The sequence below is a fragment of the Pelobates fuscus genome, chromosome 2, assembly GCF_036172605.1.
Source record: "Pelobates fuscus isolate aPelFus1 chromosome 2, aPelFus1.pri, whole genome shotgun sequence".
NCBI classification, from domain to species: Eukaryota; Metazoa; Chordata; class Amphibia; order Anura; family Pelobatidae; genus Pelobates; species Pelobates fuscus.
Window position 1 is genome coordinate 409,202,695 of NC_086318.1, and position 18,728 is coordinate 409,221,422.

Sequence of the window (18,728 nt, forward strand, 5' to 3'; positions counted from 1 at the left end):
AGGGGCCGTCGTGGTCGTGGTTCTGTGATTCCCTTTGGCCCTAGAATAATGCCCAGTGTTCAGAGGCCACGTACCCTGAACTTGAAAAGTTCTGAGGACATAGTTGACTGGCTAACACAGGACACCCAATCTTCTACAGCTTCCGCTCGGAACCTTGACGCACCATCCTCCTTCAGCTTAGCTTCGGGCACCTCTCAAGTTACCACTCGCCCGCCTGCTGCCACCACCAACACTAGCACCACAGCCGCTTCACTTGGTATGTCAGAGAAGTTATTACACATCAGTTGGAAGAAATGAGTGATGCGCAACCATTATTGCCAGAGGATGTAGATAACAGGGATATGTCTCAGTCAGGCAGCATAACACACGTACGGTGTGATGATGATGATGTTGTACCCACTGCTGCTTCCTTTGCTGAGTTGTCAGATACAAGTGAAGCGGTTGATGATGACAATGTGTCCGTGGATGTCACGTGGGTGCCCGCTAGAAGAGAAGAAGAACAGGGGGAAAGTTCAGATTGGGAGACAGAGAGGAGGAGGAGGAGACGAGTTGGAAGCAGGGGGAGGTCGTCGCAAGGAGCTAGTGGCACAGTCAGACAGCATGCATCGGCACCCGGGGTCAGCCAGACAGCACGCCAATCAAGGCATGCTGTTGCCACCACCAGAATGCCGTCATTGCAGAGCTCAGCAGTGTGGCATTTGTTTCGTGTGTCTGCCTCTGACAACAGCGATGCCATTTGCTACCTGTGCCAAAAGAAACTGAGTCGTGGGAAGTCCAACACCCACCTAGGTACAACTGCTTTGCGAAGGCACATGATCGCACATCACAAACGCCTATGGGATCAACACATGAGTACAAGCAGCACACAAACTCAAAGCTGCCATCCTCCTCCTGGTCCAGAATCTTCAGCCACGTTAACCACTGATGTCCTCCTTGCCGCCTCTCAACCATCCGCCCCTCCGTCTCTCGCCTTGAGCAGTTCCTGCTCATCTGCCCACAGTCAGGTGTCTGTCAAGGACATGTTTGAGCGTAAGAAGCCAATGTCACAAAGTCACCCCCTTGCCCGGCGTCTGACAGCTGACTTGACTGAACTCTTAGCCCTCCAGCTTTTACCATACAAGCTGGTGGAGTCTGAGGCGTTCCAAAAATTTGTAGCTATTGGGACACCGCAGTGGAAGGTACCCGGCTGAAATTTATTTGCACAAAAGGCAATCCGCAACCTGTACTCGATTGTGCAAAAGGAAGTAATGGCATGTCTGGCACACAGTGTTGGGGCAAGGGTCAATCTGACCACTGACACCTGGTCTGCAAAGCATTGTCAGGGCAGGTATATCACCTACACTGCGCATTGGGTAGCTGCAAGCATGGAATGCGTGGCTCAGCAGAGGAGTTGGTGACACCGCCACAACTTGCAGGCAGGCCTGCTGCCACCTCCTCTACTCCTCCTACTCCATCCTCTTCCATAACCTCCTCGGCTGAGTCCTCTTCTGCTGCTGCGTCTTGCTCCACATCAACGGCACCCCCCAGCTCCCCAGGTACTGTTCCACATCCCGGATACGGCAGTGTCACGCCGTCTTGGGGTTGACTTGCCTGAAAGCAGAGAGTCACACTGGACCAGCACTCCTGTCCGCCCTGAACGCACAGGTGGATCAGTGGCTGACTCCGCACCAACTGGAGATCGGCAAAGTGGTTTGTGACAATGGAAGAAATTTGTTGGCGGCATTGCATTTGAGCAAGTTGACACATGTGCCGTGCATGGCAACGCTTTGTGCATAAGTACCCAGGCTTACAGGTCATCCTTAAGCAGGCCAGGAAGGTGTGTGGCCATTTCAGGCGTTCCTACACGGCCATGGCGCACTTTTCCGATATCCAGCGGCGAAACAACATGCCAGTGAGGCGCTTGATTTGCGACAGACAGACAAGTTGGAATTCAACACTCCTAATGTTCGACCGCCTGCTCCAACAAGAAAAAGCCATTAACGAGTATTTGTATGACCGGAGTGCTAGGACAGCCTCTGCAGAGCTCGGAATTTTTTGCCACGTTACTGGACGCTCATGCGCAATGCCTGTAGGCTCATGCGTCCTTTTGAGGAGGTGACAAACCTAGTCAGTCGCACAGAAGGCACCATCAGCGACATCATACCATTTGTTTTCTTCCTGGAGAGTGCCCTACGAAGAGTGCTGGATCAGGCCGTAGATGAGCGTGAAGAGGAAGAGTTGTGGTCACCATCACCACCAGAAATAGCCTTATCAGTTTCGCTTGCTGGACTTGCGGCAACGCTGGAAGAGGATTGTGAGGAAGAGGAGTCAGAGGAGGAATGTGGCTTTGAGGAGGAGGAAGACCAACCACAACAGGCATCCCAGGGTGCTCGTTGTCACCTATCTGGTACCCGTGGTGTTGTACGTGGCTTGGGGGAAGAACATACCTTCAGAGAGATCACTAAGGGCGAGGAACAGGACATAAGTAGCTCGGCATCCAACCTTGTGCAAATGGGGTCTTTCATGCTGTCGTGCCTGTTGAGGGGCCCTCGTATAAAAAGGCTGAAGGAGAACGACCTGTACTGGGTGTCCACGCTACTAGACCCCCGGTATAAGCAGAAAGTGCCTGAAATGTTACCGAATTACGGCAAGTCGGAAAGGATGCAGCAGTTCCAAAATCAATTAAAAGTATGCTTTACACAGCGTATAAGGGTGATGTCACAGCACAACGGGAATCTAACAGGGGAAGAGGTGAAAGTAATCCTCCTCCCACGACCACGCCGGCAAGGACAGGACACTTTACAGACGTGTTGTTGATGGAGGACATGCAGAGCTTTTTAAGTCATACGCATCGCCACAGCCCTTCGGGGTCCACCCTCAGAGAACGACTCGACCGACGGGTAGCAGACTACCTCGTCTTAACTGCACATATCGACACTCTGAGGAGCGATGAACCCCTTGACTACTGGGTGTGCAGGCTTGACCTGTGGCCTGAGCTATCCCAATTTGTGATAGAACTTCTGGCCTGCCCCGCTTCAAGTGTCCTGTCAGAAAGGACCTTCAGTGCAGCAGGAGGTATTGTCACTGAGAAGAGAAGTCGCCTAGGTCAAAAAAGTCTAGATTACCTCACCTTTAGTAAGATGAATGAGAGATGGATCCCGAAGGGACTGACAGTGGGTGATACATTCGACTAAAAAAGGCTTGATGAGGGGGACTACTTAACACACCACTCCTATCTAGAGGCACATTAGATTGCACGCGCAGTGCCCCAAATTTGAGGTAGGAGGACCGACCAAGCATCTTTTTCCATCTCCCGCTTCCTAAAATCGATGCCTTATATACATGTCCTCTGATAGGGGACGTAACAGGGATTAAACTGATAGGAATAGTACTACTTCACACACCACTCCTATCTGGTGGCACATTAGATTGCACGCGCAGTGCCCCAAATTTGAAGTAGGAGGACCGACCAAGCATCTTTTTTCATCTCCCGCTTCCTAAAATTGATGCCTTATATACACGTCCCCTGTTAGGGGACGTAACAGGAATTAAACTGATAGGAATAGTACTACTTAACACACCACTCCTATCTGGTGGCACATTAGATTGCACGTGCAGTGCCCCAAATTTGAAGTAGGAGGACCGACCAAGCATCTTTTTCCATCTCCCGCTTCCTAAAATCGATGCCTTATATACACGTTGTTACAAATCGCTATTTGTAACTGGCCCTTTAAATGAGAAATTGCCCTGCTTCCCTGGATTGTGGAGAAGCATGTTTGCCAGCCTCCTGCCTCATGACTATGGCCCCTGGAAGATTGTGCCCCTGAAAACTTATTAACATTTATTGGGTGTGTATGGCCCTTTAAGAACCGTCTGGGGACATATTGTGACTTTGCTGAACAATGCCCCTTTAAGACTATGTCCCCAGACCGGTAAAATAACTTGTTCCTGGCTTTCCCCCACTTGGTTCAGTAAATAGGGCTTACTGAACCAAGTACCACACAGGCGGACCACCCAGAAGTTAAAGTGTGCAGGCAATTTACCTCCCAGGCTGTGAGGTTACTGCCGGTCAATTGCACGTGGCGGCGGCCATCTTGGTTTCCTCGAATGCGGTCAGCGGTGTATGCTAAAGATTCTGTGGAACTGAAATCGGCTACACATTTTGCCGAACACCGCTGACCCTTACCTTCTCCCATACGGAACTTGCAGCTCCAGAGACTAAGTCCCGTTCGTTTTTTCGCATGAAATTGACCGACCGCACAGCCCAAATCTATGGAACTGTTTTGGGCAGGAAATTGTGCTTGCGGTCGGTCATAAAGGACTTCCAGCTAACTTTTGATCCACTGGAGGGATTTGGCTGATTTTTGGAAGGGTTTATGTTTGATGTATGCTGAGTCTGAATATGCAACTTTTATTGAAATTTAATGTATGGTTTTAAAGTTACAGTGTGTGTGTAAAAACTGTATTTTTATTGTATAATAATTGGTTTAACTGTTTATCTGAGGGGAGGGAACCTGTGGGCTGTACTATGCTGTTATTGGTTAATTTCATCCTCCCCCTGGGAGTGTCCTGTGTGTACCTTATCCTAATAAAAAGCAGGCTGGGTGTTCCAGTCCTGAGACCTCTTCTGACCCTCAATACGTAGCCTTGTCTCGTTATTGGAGGGAACTGCTATATCACACTGGGGATTGCTATGCGCTGCATATTCCCCTGAGCTCTTAATCACTTAGCTCTTTTAAGAGCTTGTTCCGGATACGCTCTCCAGGAGAAGAGATCTTCCCCACACGGTCCTGAATGCTGAAGGTTCATTCCAGGGTGGAAGGAAGACGGCGCGGCTCCAGTTAAGCTACGGCGGTTGTGGAGCCTGCGGTGGTTGTGGTGTCGTCTGCAGTGCTTGGAGTCCTCTGAGAGCGCTAGGAGCATCCATCAACGGAGGGTACTCGGTCGGGGTACACGGAGCTCCGTTACACACGTCCCCGATAGGGAACGTAACAGGGATTAAACTGATAAGAATAGGACTACTTAACACACCACTCCTATCTGGTGGTACATTAGATTGCACACGCAGTGCCCCAAATTTGAAGTAGGAGGACCGACCAAGCATCTTTTTCCATCTCCCGCTTCCTAAAATTGATGCCTTATATACACGTCCCCTGATAGGGGACGTAACAGGGATTAAACTGATAGGAATAGTACTACGTAACACACCTTATAATAATGCAGAGAGAGGCAACGCAGAGAGAGAAGTCTGAAGAAGAGGAGTCAGAGGAGGAAGGTGGCTTTGAGGAGGTGGAAGACCAAACACAGCAGGCGTCCAGGGGGCTTGTTGTCACCTTTCGGGGACCCTTGGTGTTGTACGTGGCTTGGTGGAGGAAGAGACCTTCAATGACATCAGTGAGGACAAGGAACGGGACATGGCTAGCTTGGTATCCAACCTTGTGCAAATGGGGAGTTTGCGGTTGTGCAAATGGACTGTTTGCGGTTGTTTGCGGTGCGTTAAACGGGGAGTTTGGTCTGTCACTGTGAAGCGGGCGTAACCCTTACACTACCTGATCGATACAACATCATACCTGATGTTTTAAAGCAGGTTATTCCAAACAATTTAGGAATGTTAGGTGATTTATGCCCTTTATGGATTAAAACCAGACTCTGCATCAACTATGTAATTTTCCATGGGAGTTTTGCCATGGATCCCCCTCCGGCATGCCACAGTCCAGGTGTTAATCCCCTTGAAATAACTTTTCCATCACTATTGTGGCCAGAAAGAGTCCCTGTGGGTTTTAAAATTCGCCTGCCTATTGAAATCTATGGCGGTTCGCCAGGTTCGCCCATTCGCGAACATTTGCGGAAGTTTGCATTCGCCGTTCGCGAACGGAAAATTTTAAGTTTGCGACATCACTAGTAGGCAAGGATTAGCAAAGGCAATGTTTAGAGAAGATAATTAATTAATTATGTTTTTTTTTTTTAACCCTTAACTTTTACTCTAAAGTGTTTTCCAACATTTTTATGAACGTGTTTTGGATTAAGCTTTAGAATCACAAATTGAAGGTTTAAAAGTTATCAGCTACAAAACATCTTTATAGGATGGGATTTCTTTAAATTATTAAGGATATTTGTTGGATATGTTGGCTTAGACATAGTCTGCTTTCATCAGATCATGTGAACCAGGTTAAGAGGCTTCACACCAATTCATAAAATAGGGAAATAACCTTGGATGATGTTTATTCTATAACCTGCAGTTAGGGTAAATATTTTTGTCTGAGAACATTTCCACTGATTGCTGAAATTATTACCATTAAATCCAAGGATGCTGGCAAGAAATCTTCACATTAGTGACATTTATTGCTAGCTAATAATTGAGGGATTTAATAAAATATTTTATTTTACATTGGAATTTATGTTTGGATCAAATATCAGTATTTTAGGGTACATACACCTATCTTAAAATACATTTTTAAACTAATTTTTATAATATAATTTGAACTAGACATTTAAACAATTAGTGTAATATTTTTTTTTCCTGAACACATTGACTTTGAATTCTGATAGAATACTTGGGGGAAAAAAATGACCGAAGGGGTAATCAGATTTAAGCATTCTCTGTAAATGTGTCTTTGGCTTTCCAGACCGAGTTAAAACTAGATGTTCCCACGAAAAAAAAAAAAACCCTTTAGAGTACTTATTACAGAACACAAAGCTGAATAATCTATACTATAAGATGAAGATGGAATTATTAGATACGCAGGGAGCAATCTGTAGGAAACAGTATTACAAGTAGTGTGAAATTAGCTTATTTCAGTTTCCCTTTGGGGCTTGTGATTTATGATTTAAAATAGTTATTTTTGACAGTAGCCCTCTCTCTTTGTCAAATGCTGAATTTTCATACTTCATCAGAACCCTGCTCATTAAATCACTTATCTCACAGACACGCACAGACAAATACACACACACACACACACGCTCAATACAGTTCACAGGATTACTACATGAAAATGAATATCTATAAATATATAGAAAACAATTATTTTATTTATTTAATTAATAATATCATTATTGTAAAAGTTATTTTTTCGAATGGATTTGTGGTCAGTAACAGCTGATTGACAAATGATACATTTTATTAAAGTAGATCGGAAACTCGAAAAATACACTGACATAAATAACTTTTCAATATTATATATAGACTGCATAGATGGCACAAAACTTGTGCTGATAAAGAGGTTTAGTCCCTGATTAGTCCCTGTCTTCAACCAGGTTTAAAAGAACACTATTGTGTCAGGAATATAGACATGTATTCCTGTCTTTATTGTTCTAAAAGTGCTGTTTAAGTCCCCAGCCCTGCTTGTTTAAAAGGTCTTTTACTCACTTTTTTCCCAGCTCCACGCGGGTTTCGACGTGGTTGGCTGTATCTTGATGATTTCAACCAATCCAATGCATTCCCATAGGAAAGCATTGGGAAGGTAATGCGCAGCAAAACTCCACGGTGCACCAATTATCATCTCCTCATAGAGATTAATTGAATCAGTGCATTTCTATGATGAACATGCAGGGAATGGAGATGCTGAACATTAGTGCAGTACACTGTGCAGCACTGACCCCGGAAGCACCTCTAGTGGCCGTCTGAGTGACTGCCACTAGAGGTGTTCCTAGGCAGTAATGTAAAAAACTGCCTTTTCTCTTAAAAGGCAGCATTTACAGGACTAACATTGCAGGGACTGACTATAGACGCCAGAACCACTACATTAAGCTATAGTTATTCTGATGGCTATAATATACCTTTAAAAGCATTTGTGTATGAATCCCAGAGATGTAGAATATCTAGAAGTATATAAAACACCAAAATAACATATTGGATATAATCATACACAATAAGAATCACTTTCTTTATTGCAATGGTGTAAACCTGCAGTTAATGGAGTTATTATGCTATTTGCATTCATTGATTTCCATGAATTCATACTGGAGAAAACCAGTAAGCTGTAAAATACAAAAATATGATTGCAAGAATAAAAAAATAAAAAACAACAACATACTAATGAAATAATAATTTAGCATTTTGCTTTCTTTCTTAGCTATTGCACTAGCATAAATGCTTCACATTGCCTTTGCACGCTATGAATGCATTTAACGTCTCACTCGCATTAAGTCGTCTCTAGACATTAAAGTATTGTGTTTCCAGAAGCAGGACACTATAGACAAAATGCATAGCTGGGAGAGGTCTTCTAAAGTGATGTTTCATGTACCAACAAACAATAGGAACTGATGAATTTGGTGGACTGGGTTTAATGTTTTTTTTACTTACTCACTATAGCATTTTGATATTTGGTGTTCCTCTAGTGGGATGAGATTAATGAATGGTGTGGGTATAAATTTATGCAAAACAAATAATCCTCAAATGGCCAACTCTTAAATAATACAAAATATTAGATCTTATAAGGCTACTTAAAATCACCTGTCTCAGCAAACAAATATGGAGATTCAGTTCCACGATCTGGCCATATTGTGTTCACCCCACCATTACACCATAGTACCCCTCTATCTGTCCCCAGATGTAGATGCCCCTTTGGAGGGGAAAGTATAAATTTAAGGAGGTTCTGGATAGCAATGTCTCTTTAATTATAATTTTCATTTGATACAGAGGAGATATATATATTTGAATTATGTTTTTTTATCACATACATTTTGCATTACATATATTCACAATGCCTTCACAAAACATTAATTAAATACAGTTTAGTTAATTTAGCACTATTTAAATTGTCTCCCATGTTAAAATTAGTGTAGATAGTGTAGATAGGTGATTTTAAGTAGCCTTATAAGATCTGAAACTGTATTTATGCGTGCGCAGTTCCTTAATCTGTATTTTGTATAAGTTTTGGTCTCTACGGCAGCACCGTTGCTGAGAAATGCATGTTCTGGGTGTCTCCCCAATTTCCTTTTTTCACTCTTGAATAATAAACCAACCAAAGTGTCCTAAGACACCGTAACAGCCAAAGATGGTCCAACATTCCAGAGGACAAATACGATGAACTTTATATTATAGCTGAGTGTTCCAAATGATTGTAGATAAAACCTGAAACCTTAATAGACTAAACATTGGACTTGGCATTAGCTAAGACAAAGTTTCCCGACCCAGTCCTTAAAGGACCACTATAGTGCCAGGAAAATATACTAGTTTTCCTGGCACCATAGGGTCTCTAGGTCCACCCCACCCTCTATTCCCCCGCCGGGCTCCCTTGGGGAACTCTTTTCCTCCTTTTCACAGTCATCGGCTGAATGCGCATGCGCAGCAAGAGCCGCGCGCGCATTCAGCCAGTCCTTAGGAAAGCATTCTCAATGCTTTCCTATGGACGCTGGTGTCTTCTCACTGTGAAAATCACAGTGAGAAGCGCGGAAGCGCCCCTAGCGGCTGTCAATGAGAAAGCCACTAGAGGCCTAAATTAACTCATTTGTAAACATAGCAGTTTATCTGAAACTGCTATGTTTACAGCAAAAAGGGTTAAATCTAGATGGACCTGGCACCCAGACCACTTCATTAAGCTGACGTGGTCTGGGTGCCTATAGTGGTCCTTTAAGGCACACTGACAGTGTTTAGGCATTTTTATTCTAATAAGGATACTATCAAAAGAAAGACCACTGGTGTACCATCAGGAGTGACTCAGAAACCATTGGTCTAAGCCCAAAAAGCATTTTACTAAATTAAGTGCTAGGCTGCAGGAAAAATGCAGACAGCTTTCTTGCAAGATTCTTCACCTAGCAGTAATTTTTGCCTTAAAGGACTCTCTACATCTTGGAGATTAGCTAACGGCCCTCACCAGAAAAATTGAACCATAAGCAGCATCATATGTCAAGTCTAGTGTCTTGTAGTTGGAATCTGCAATAGAACCTTGATATTCCTGCTTGGAATCTAGTATATGACTATCATGACATTTAATACAACAACCATGAACCAATAATGCTTGTTCTACATCGTATTTTTATTTTCATCTGTGAATTTTTCATTTTATTTTAGTTGGTTTGTTATGATGTTTTACACAACTTCTGCACAGTCCACTTCCTTTTCATATTCATATATAACCACATGGCCACAAACATTTAGCAAATCCATGTGTGTCTCAGTCAAATTCAGTTCACAGATTTTAAATGCTTCTCTGTGGTTTTAGCAACAGCTGTTGCCCTCTTACAATAAGGCCAGACATCCCCAGGCAAAGAAAGTCATCTTGGCAAAAGCATAATCAATTAAGAAAATAAATGTATTTAATAAACTGATCCAATAGGGACTTATCGTGGAAATGGCACAGCTACTTTTACAAGCTTTGTACAACAAACATTTATAGAAAAAGTCATGTGAAAATCAAATTGTAGTTAGTAGGCCATGTTATTTTTAATCATTGTATCCATTCCCCCTTTTATTACGTCTGAGGTTAGGAATGAGAGCAGCACATAGGGAGGACAGACTTGAAGAAGCAATTGAAAGGTTCCAAAGCAGCTGAGAAATATGATTAAAAAACATACAAATAAATAGGTAATTTGATATATATATATATATATATATATATATATGTAATATATATATATATATAGCTAATTACATTTTATTTATATAGAATAATTACAAATCTACAAATAAAAAGGAAGTTATTTGTAGTATTGTACAATAGTTAAAATGTACACTAACTCAGATAATACTGTCACCTGTTATTGTTGTCAGTATGGAGAATAACATGTCCAAGTGGCCATACAATCTGATAGAATCCATTGCAAGTTTGTCCATGCTGTGAATGTCCTGAACCCTCATAGTCTGAGAGAGAGGGGTACTGTCTTTCTCTGGTTTTAGGGATGAAGGGCTCGTCCATTTATCCCTAAAACCACGTATAAGGATAAATGCGTGTCCTTAAAGACAGATAAGATCTTTACAGAGAATTGATTAATAATCAGTCATAGAGGAAGCCCTGGTATTAGGTATGTGCATTTATTGTCTTTAGGAAATACACCCTGTTCCAAATTATTATGCAAATTATATTTTTCTCATTTACCTAAATAATTGATGTAAATAACAGTCAGCATAATTCTCATGTTATCAACTATTAAGAGTACAATTCAAATTTTATTGAACAAACCTCCTAATGATAACAGTATTTTTTTTCTAAACATAAAAAAACTTACAATGCACTGTTCCAAATTATTACGCACAGTAAGTTTCAAAACACCTTATAGGGTTTAACCCCTTAAGGACCAAACTTCTGGAATAAAAGGGAATCATGACATGTCACACATGTCATGTGTCCTTAAGGGGTTAAAGAACCGAAAATTTTCATTTGTTGTGTTTGCAGCATATTTACTGAAATCAAAAGCTATTTCAATCAAACTTATAACAACATTTTAACTTTTTAACCATTTTAACAGGTCACGTTACATTTTAACATAGGACCCCTTATTTGATAGCAACTTCACAAGTCTTGCATCCATTGAACTTGTGAGTTTTTGGACAGTTTCTGCTTGAATTTGTTTGCAAGATGTCAGAATAGCCTCCCAGAGCTGCTGTTTTTATGTAAACTGCCTCCCACCCTCATAGATCTTTTGCTTGAGGATGCTCCAAAAGTTCTCAATAGGATTGAGGTCAGGGGAGGATGGAGGCCACACCATGACTTTCTCTCCTTTTATCCCCATAGCAGCCATTGATGCAGAGGTATTCTTTGCAGCATGAGATGGTGCATTGTCATGCATGAAGATGATTTTATTACGGAAAGCATAGTTCTCCCTTCTGTACCAGGGAAGAAAGTGGTCAGTCAGAAACTCCACATACTTTGCAGAGGTCATCTTTACACCTTTGGGGACCCTAAAGGGGCCGACCAGCTCTCTTCCCATGATTCCGGCCCAAAACATGACTCCACCACCGCCTTGCTGACGTCGCAGCCTTGTTGGAACAGGGTGGCCGTCCACCAACCATCCACTACTCCATTCATCTGGACCATTCAGGGTTGCACGGCACTCATCAGTGAATAGGACAATTTGAAAATTAGTCTTCATGTATTTCTCTGCCCAGCCGTTTCTGCTTGTGAACATTGGTTAGTGGTGGCCGAATAGGTGGCCGAGGGAGCTGAGCAGACAGCTCAGGGGAAGTGCTCCTTCGCCAGCCGCCCGCCAGCGCCACCCGCCCAGCAGCCCGCCTGGCATGTCAGTTAGCCGCAAGGCTAACAAGACATTTGCCCTGGGCATTTGGGGGCGGCTTTTTTTGCCGCTCCCTGGAAAATGCTGCCCAAGGCAAATGCCTTGTTTGCCTCGCGGCTAGAACCCTTAACTCTGCAATGGTAATTAAGCAAACCGATCGCTCAATATTAGACTTATGTATGGTGGACAAATTTGGTTCAGAAGAATCAATTTGCACAAAAAAAGTTTGTTTGGATAGTTTGAAACAATTCAGACAATTGGTGTACTGTAAAATAAAAATATATACATAATATAAACAGGTATTTATTTTGCAGTACACTGATAGGCGCTCGTTTTCCCGTCAGTTGCTTTTGCGATCAAGTGAGAAGAAGTAACCAGAAAAAGGAAAAAAGAAGTAATAAAAAAAAATCTATATTTATATATTTAGATAATTATTTCTTAACTATATAATATAAAAATATATATTATTTTTACTGCTCCTCATTTTTCCCTGTATTGGTCTCTTCTCACTCAATCTGTGAATAAATTCAGCATTTAGTATCAACCCCTGGATGTTGGACTAAGGTAACATCCCCAGGACGTACTTGAAAACCAGAATAATCTGAATGTACCTTTCCTGGTTAAATACTTTGTTATTATTATTACCTTTTCTTTTAGCACCATGGACGGAACTCTGAATCATGAATGAAACAAACATGCTCGTTTATTGTCTATTTGTGATATGCTCATTTGAAACTTCAGCGTTACGGAATTCAAATGACCCACCGATTGGCCACCAATTCGGGTGAATTGCAGTTTGTTTGAGTTTGAATGCACACGTTAACTCAATATTTTAAAATAATTAAAAAACAAATAAACTTTTTTTTCATATCCATGTGCATACATTTACATCTCAAGCACCTAAAGGTACTGAAGTATCGCGTCTCAGACTCCCCTACCTACCCCTGATAATGTAGTTATCTTTTTTGGTTCCATGACTAAGATAGGGCACACAAGAATGTCAGACAGTATATCCCTCCCTCCCTTTTTAATTGCATTACAGAATCATTTACCATGCAGAACTATGGCAAATTATGTAAATATACATAAAAAGGAAGAAAAAAGACCATTTGTATCTAGGCGTCTATAGGCAGCTGCCTTGTCTGCCTGTTGGCTCATCCAGTCCCGTTACATTATTTTTTTCACACTTTTCCAGTGGAATACATAGTTCCAGAGCACAGCTTTTAGCAGCCTTGTATATATATATATACAATAAGGGCAAAATTACTTACATTGTTGAGATATCTTGGTGGAAAGTCTGAAAAACCTCTGATGGAATAACTTTAAAAAAGAAATGGGATAATGACCTGAAAAAAAGAAGGAAAACAAGCTTCAATTAACTGCTTTATTCAGCCAAGCAAATAGTTGTGATATAGTACAAATGCTCTTTTAAGACTGCAAGGAGGGGGCAGGGGCCCACTTTACATCAAAGAGAACAATTTCAGAAAACAAACAAAGTAATTAAGAAATTAAACAAAAAACAAAGCAATATCATTCTCTTGCAATAACATGTACACGCAAGTGGAAAAGGCATGTATCTATCTCTCCACCACGTGTACAGGATTGCAAGCTATTTTATTTAAATACTGTGCTCTTTCTTTTTTTTTTGAGCCCCCTTGTTATAAGCTAAAGCTCAGGAAGCAGTGTTGTGAGTAGGATCCTCTGCTTGAGCGATGGCTGCAGAGAGACTGAAAATCTTTGTATGTATGTCATGGATCACAGTAGTGAGTCTCTCTGCATTCAGCACTCCAGCAGTTGCAGGATGTCAAGTAGTAATCAAACAAGTAACATACTTACACGATACAGCAAGTAGGATCTATTACCCGAAGATATAAAGGATATTTGGATACAAAAAGACTTTATCTGTGTTCAGTGTTCTACTGGAATCTAGCGGCAATGCTGGGTATGTTTTTTTAAGATAATAGAGTATTGTGGGGTTTCTGGCCAATGTGTTAGCTTTGGTCACATGGTGGCAAAATGGACATATTTAAAAGACCTACCAGTGACACTCAGACCATTTTATCTCAATTAAGTTGTCTGGTCGCAGTAATTTTTGTCATTCTAACCCTTCAATAGAAAACAGTGCTCAGTTAGTCGCTCAGTTAGTCACTAACCTTACCTTGCGGTTTATAGAACAAAATACATTTTGCTCCATACCAGTGAAGTGTACACTGGTAGGCATACCACTGACTTGTTTAGCTAAAAAGGTCTAAAGAATAATGTCAAGACCATTTGCTAGAGATCAAGAGAGCAAGAGCAAGTACTCGGTGAGAATAGCTTTAGAGCGATGAATAAGATATAGAAGAGGGAAATAATTTTAAAATATGGGGGAGGGGGGGAAGCTGTAAATAAGAAGGATGAGTACCACGCTCTTCCAGGACAGAGGCCCGCCTCCTCTTCCCTGGACATCCCCCCACAAGGTTCAGGCAGGATCAACAGTGCCCACCACTTATGTTTACACATTGTAAGAGGTGAGTTATAAGTCATTAGAGTTTAGGAGGAATAGCTATGTCCTCCCCGTTTCCCCTGTTGCCGAATCTCTTCAACCTTTTTGAGCCAATCTTGGGACGTTGGTGGGTCCTTCCATAACCAGAATTTTGGTATCAGGGAGTGTGCTGCTGTGAGCATTTGCCAAGACACAGTTTTCCTAAATTTCAAGACGGTAGGGTGGAGCAGATGAGGAGCATATCTTCCGGATTCCAGGTCATCCACTCGTCTGCCACCTTCAACATGATGTCGTAAATTTGTCACCCATATGATTCTATTCAAAATGGCCAAACTTAACACAGAATTTTTCAAAATTAGATATTTTGGCCTAAATTTCAAAAATCACTTTAAATGTTCTGAGAAATTTTAGGTGACTTACCAATAACAATTTATGCAACTAAAATGTAATTTATAGCAAGAACATTGTGTCTTATTTAAATGTATCTGACTCTAAACCCCTGAATTGTAGTTTAAAGACACATTAATGTGGAGCTCTGTTATACACTCAGACACACCAACAATATGGAGCTCCTGAAAAACAGGAACATTTAGATAGAAAAGAGGGACGGGGGGGGGGGGGGGGCGGGGCTTGGACTCCATGCTGGAAGGTCGCAGGCAACTCGAGCTCCTGCATATGCTCGAGATAAAAGCATTTTTAAGAATATATATGCCTTGCTCCTGGACATTCCCACAAATATACCCTTGTCTAACACAGCTGGGGCAAAAGTGGAGGCGTTCTCAGACTCGCCACGTGTGCTAATCGACCGCTGCGGCCTCCACCTCGTTGTAGCCTGTTGTTCCCTGAAGGGAAAAACTTCCGATCCGGGCTTTGTTTCCTGCAGTTCCTCCAGGATCTGTATTCCCCCCCGCCCCCCCACCAGTGCACTCACCACTATACTGCTCCTCGGAGGCTCTCTCCAAGGGAAGGAGGCCTGTGGAATTTGGGAGCTGGTTCCTAATAACGCCTGGGCCTGTAGTGACCCTGCACATCGCAGCGCCACGGGAGGCATAAAAGCACAGCTGCACCTGCATGGACCCAGTCTGATCGCTACAGGCATAGGCTAAGGGGACTATCTGCAATGGGCTATATGGACTGAGAGAGTAGCCAGGCTAAAAGCAAGGTCCCCACTTTAATCCCTGCACCTCAGCTGCAAACTACAGAATTGAGTGAACATACCTATCATTCACTTAGTACACACATCGCTGTCCACAAATTTAGCGCAGTACTTTCACTATCTGGTGGTATTATTCTACAGTAATCAATATTGAGTAGTCAGCCTGTATTTTTGAGCTGTTTACCTCCTCTGCTACATCCCCTCTGACACTCAAGTGTTATCACTAATAGCTAGTTCACATAAATCAACTCACAATGCTGTCAGGCAGTTTATCTACCACTTATGTTTTCTCTATCTCCTGACGTATTTTATTTAAACTTGTTTATTATAAAAATGTGCAGATAGATGTGCAAATATATTATCTCTGTTGATAAGCCTTTGTATGCTGTTGTGGCACTCCATGCATGTCTGTAAATCGCTTGCAGGGCCAGTGCGTCCATAAGGCGGCACAAGCGGCTGCCTTAGAGTGCACCGACCCGGGTGGCACTAGATTGGAGTGACCTGCCAGTCACTCAGTGTAGCGTGGCCGAGCGAAACAGTGTGCGCCGTGGTACAGGAACTTGTGATTCCTGTACCCAGCTGGACTGAAAGAAAGTGCTCACTGAGGACATTAAAGCTAGTGGGGGCACTAAGAGGGGGGCACTAAGAGACAGGTAAGGGGAGGGAAGAGGAACACTAAGGGACAGGGGAGGGAGGAGAGCGCAACACTAAGTGACAGGGGAGGGAGGCGAGAGGAACACTAAGGCACAGGAGAGGGAGGGTAGAGGAACACTAAGGGACATGGAGGGGAGAGTAGTACAGCACACAGGGGGCACTGAGTGGGGAGAAAGACACACAGAGGGACATGAGGTGGGAGAGACACACAGATGGGCCTAGGGGCAGGGCCGGTGCAAGGATTTTTGCCGCCCTAGGCAAAAAATATTTTGCCGCCCCCTCATATGTCCTGCCCACCATGTGACATCACAATGCCCCGCCCATATGCTCTGCCATATGGGACAAAGCCAGTCTTCACAAAGTGTCTTTTATCTGAAAAGACAGTGTGTTTACATTAAAAAGCCTACAGGCACAGGCTATAGACACCAGAACCACAACAGTATGCTGTAGTGATTCTGGTGACTATAGTATCCATTTAATGTGAGGTAAATTAGAGATTAGTGCCACTAATAATATATTGGATTGCCTACTTACAACCAGATGAGGACAAGAGGCTGATGATGGGCTCAGTCTGGCTCCACAGGTCTGGTGTAGAAGAGGCTCTCTGGAGACTGTTTTTAACAGTGCTCACAACAATTAACGAACAGGAAGCAGCTCCATTTTTTAGGGCCCCTTACACAGCTCAAGGTCTGGGCCCCCAGGGGGCATACGCCTACAGTGCCCACCCATAAATCCACCTACATGGCCCATCCATGAGTTGGGGATGTTTTATGTGTGCAATTTGTGTAAGGGATGTAGTGTGTTTATAGGGGATGTAGTGTGTGTTTGCGTGTAAGGAATGCATTGTATGTTTCTGTGTGTGTGTGTGTGTGTGTGTAAGGGGTGCAAGGTTTGTTTCTGTGTATGTAATTGAATGCAGTGTGTGTCTGTAAGGGAGGCATTAATTATGTAAGAGAACGTAAGGGATGCATTGTGTGTTTCGGGTGTGTCTGTGTGTGAGTAGGAATGCATTGTATGTTTCTGTGTGTGTGTGGGGGGGCATGCATTGTGTATGTGTGTAGTGTAAAAGAGAGGGTTTGTGGGGTAGGATAGGGACTGAGAGGGGAACAGCTCTTTATTTTTTTTTTTAAATATTCATAGTGCTCTCCCCTCCAGTCAATTATTGATTTCCCCTTCCCTTCTGTCCCTCCGTGTTCTCCCCTTCTGTCACTTAATGCTCTCCCTTGTCCCCCTGTCCCTCTGCAGTCCCCCTTGGTGGTCTTCTCACTCCCCCCTCCCCCCTTAATGGTCCTCCCTCTCCCAAACCCCTTAGTAGACCTTCCCCTACTCCCTCCCCCCTTAGTGGTCCTTACCCTCCTCCCCTCTCCTTAGTAGTCCTCCCTCCTTACCCCCCTTTGGTGGTCCTTCCCCCCCTTAATGGTCCTCCCTCTCCCAAACCCCTAGTGGACCTCCCCTCCTCCTCCCTCAGTGGTCCTTACCTCCCCAACCCCGTTCCCCCTGTGTTCCTTCACCCCCCTCCCCCAGTGGTCCTGACTCACCCCTCCCCAAGTGGTCCTTACCTTCCCCTCCCCTAGTGGTCCTTACTTCCCCCTCCCCTAGTGGTCCTTACCCTCCCTCCCCTAGTGGTCCTTGCTCCCCCCTCCCCTCCCCTACTGTCCTTACCTTCCCCTCCCCTAGTGGTCCTTACTCCCTCCTCCCTTCCCCTAGTGGTCCTTACCCACCCCTCCCCTAGTGGTCCTTACCCTCCCCTCGTGGTCCTTCCTCCCCCCTCCCCTAGTGGTCCTTACCCTACCCTCCCCTAGTGGTCCTTACCCCCCCTCGTGGTCCTTACCCCCCCAGTGGTCCTTACCCCCGGTCCTTACCCACCCCCAGTGGTCCTTATCCCCCCCCAGTGGTCCTTATACTCCCCTTTCCCTCCTAGTGGTCCTTATCCCCCCTCCCTCCCCTAGTGGTCCTTATCCCCCCCTCTCCCTCCCTCCCCTAGTGGTCCTTATCCCCCCTCCCTCCCCTAGTGGTCCTTATCCCCCCTCCCTCCCTCCCCCCCTAGTGGTCCTTATCCCCCCTCCCTCCCTACCCCAGTGGTCCTTATCCCCCCCTCCCTCCCCTAGTGGTCCTTATCCCCCCCCTCCCTCCCTCCCCCAGTGGTCCTTATCCCCCCTCCCTCCCTCCCTCCCCTAGTGGTCCTTACCCTCCCCTCCTGCCCATGTAGCGTGGCTGGGCGTCATGGAACGCGGGACAGGAACCTCTGTTTCCTGTACCCGGCCGCCGACGGACTGAAGGGAA

General features: G+C 44.0%; 1 protein-coding gene across 1 annotated transcript in view; it reads right to left on the reverse strand.

Moving 5' to 3' along the window:
* LHCGR (luteinizing hormone/choriogonadotropin receptor) overlaps positions 1-18,728 on the reverse strand; it is a 151,416-nt gene that overhangs the window by 102,143 nt on the left and 30,545 nt on the right. The window contains 1 exon segment of the mRNA XM_063441477.1: positions 13,422-13,496. Within this exon segment, the coding sequence (XP_063297547.1) occupies positions 13,422-13,496 (75 nt within the window).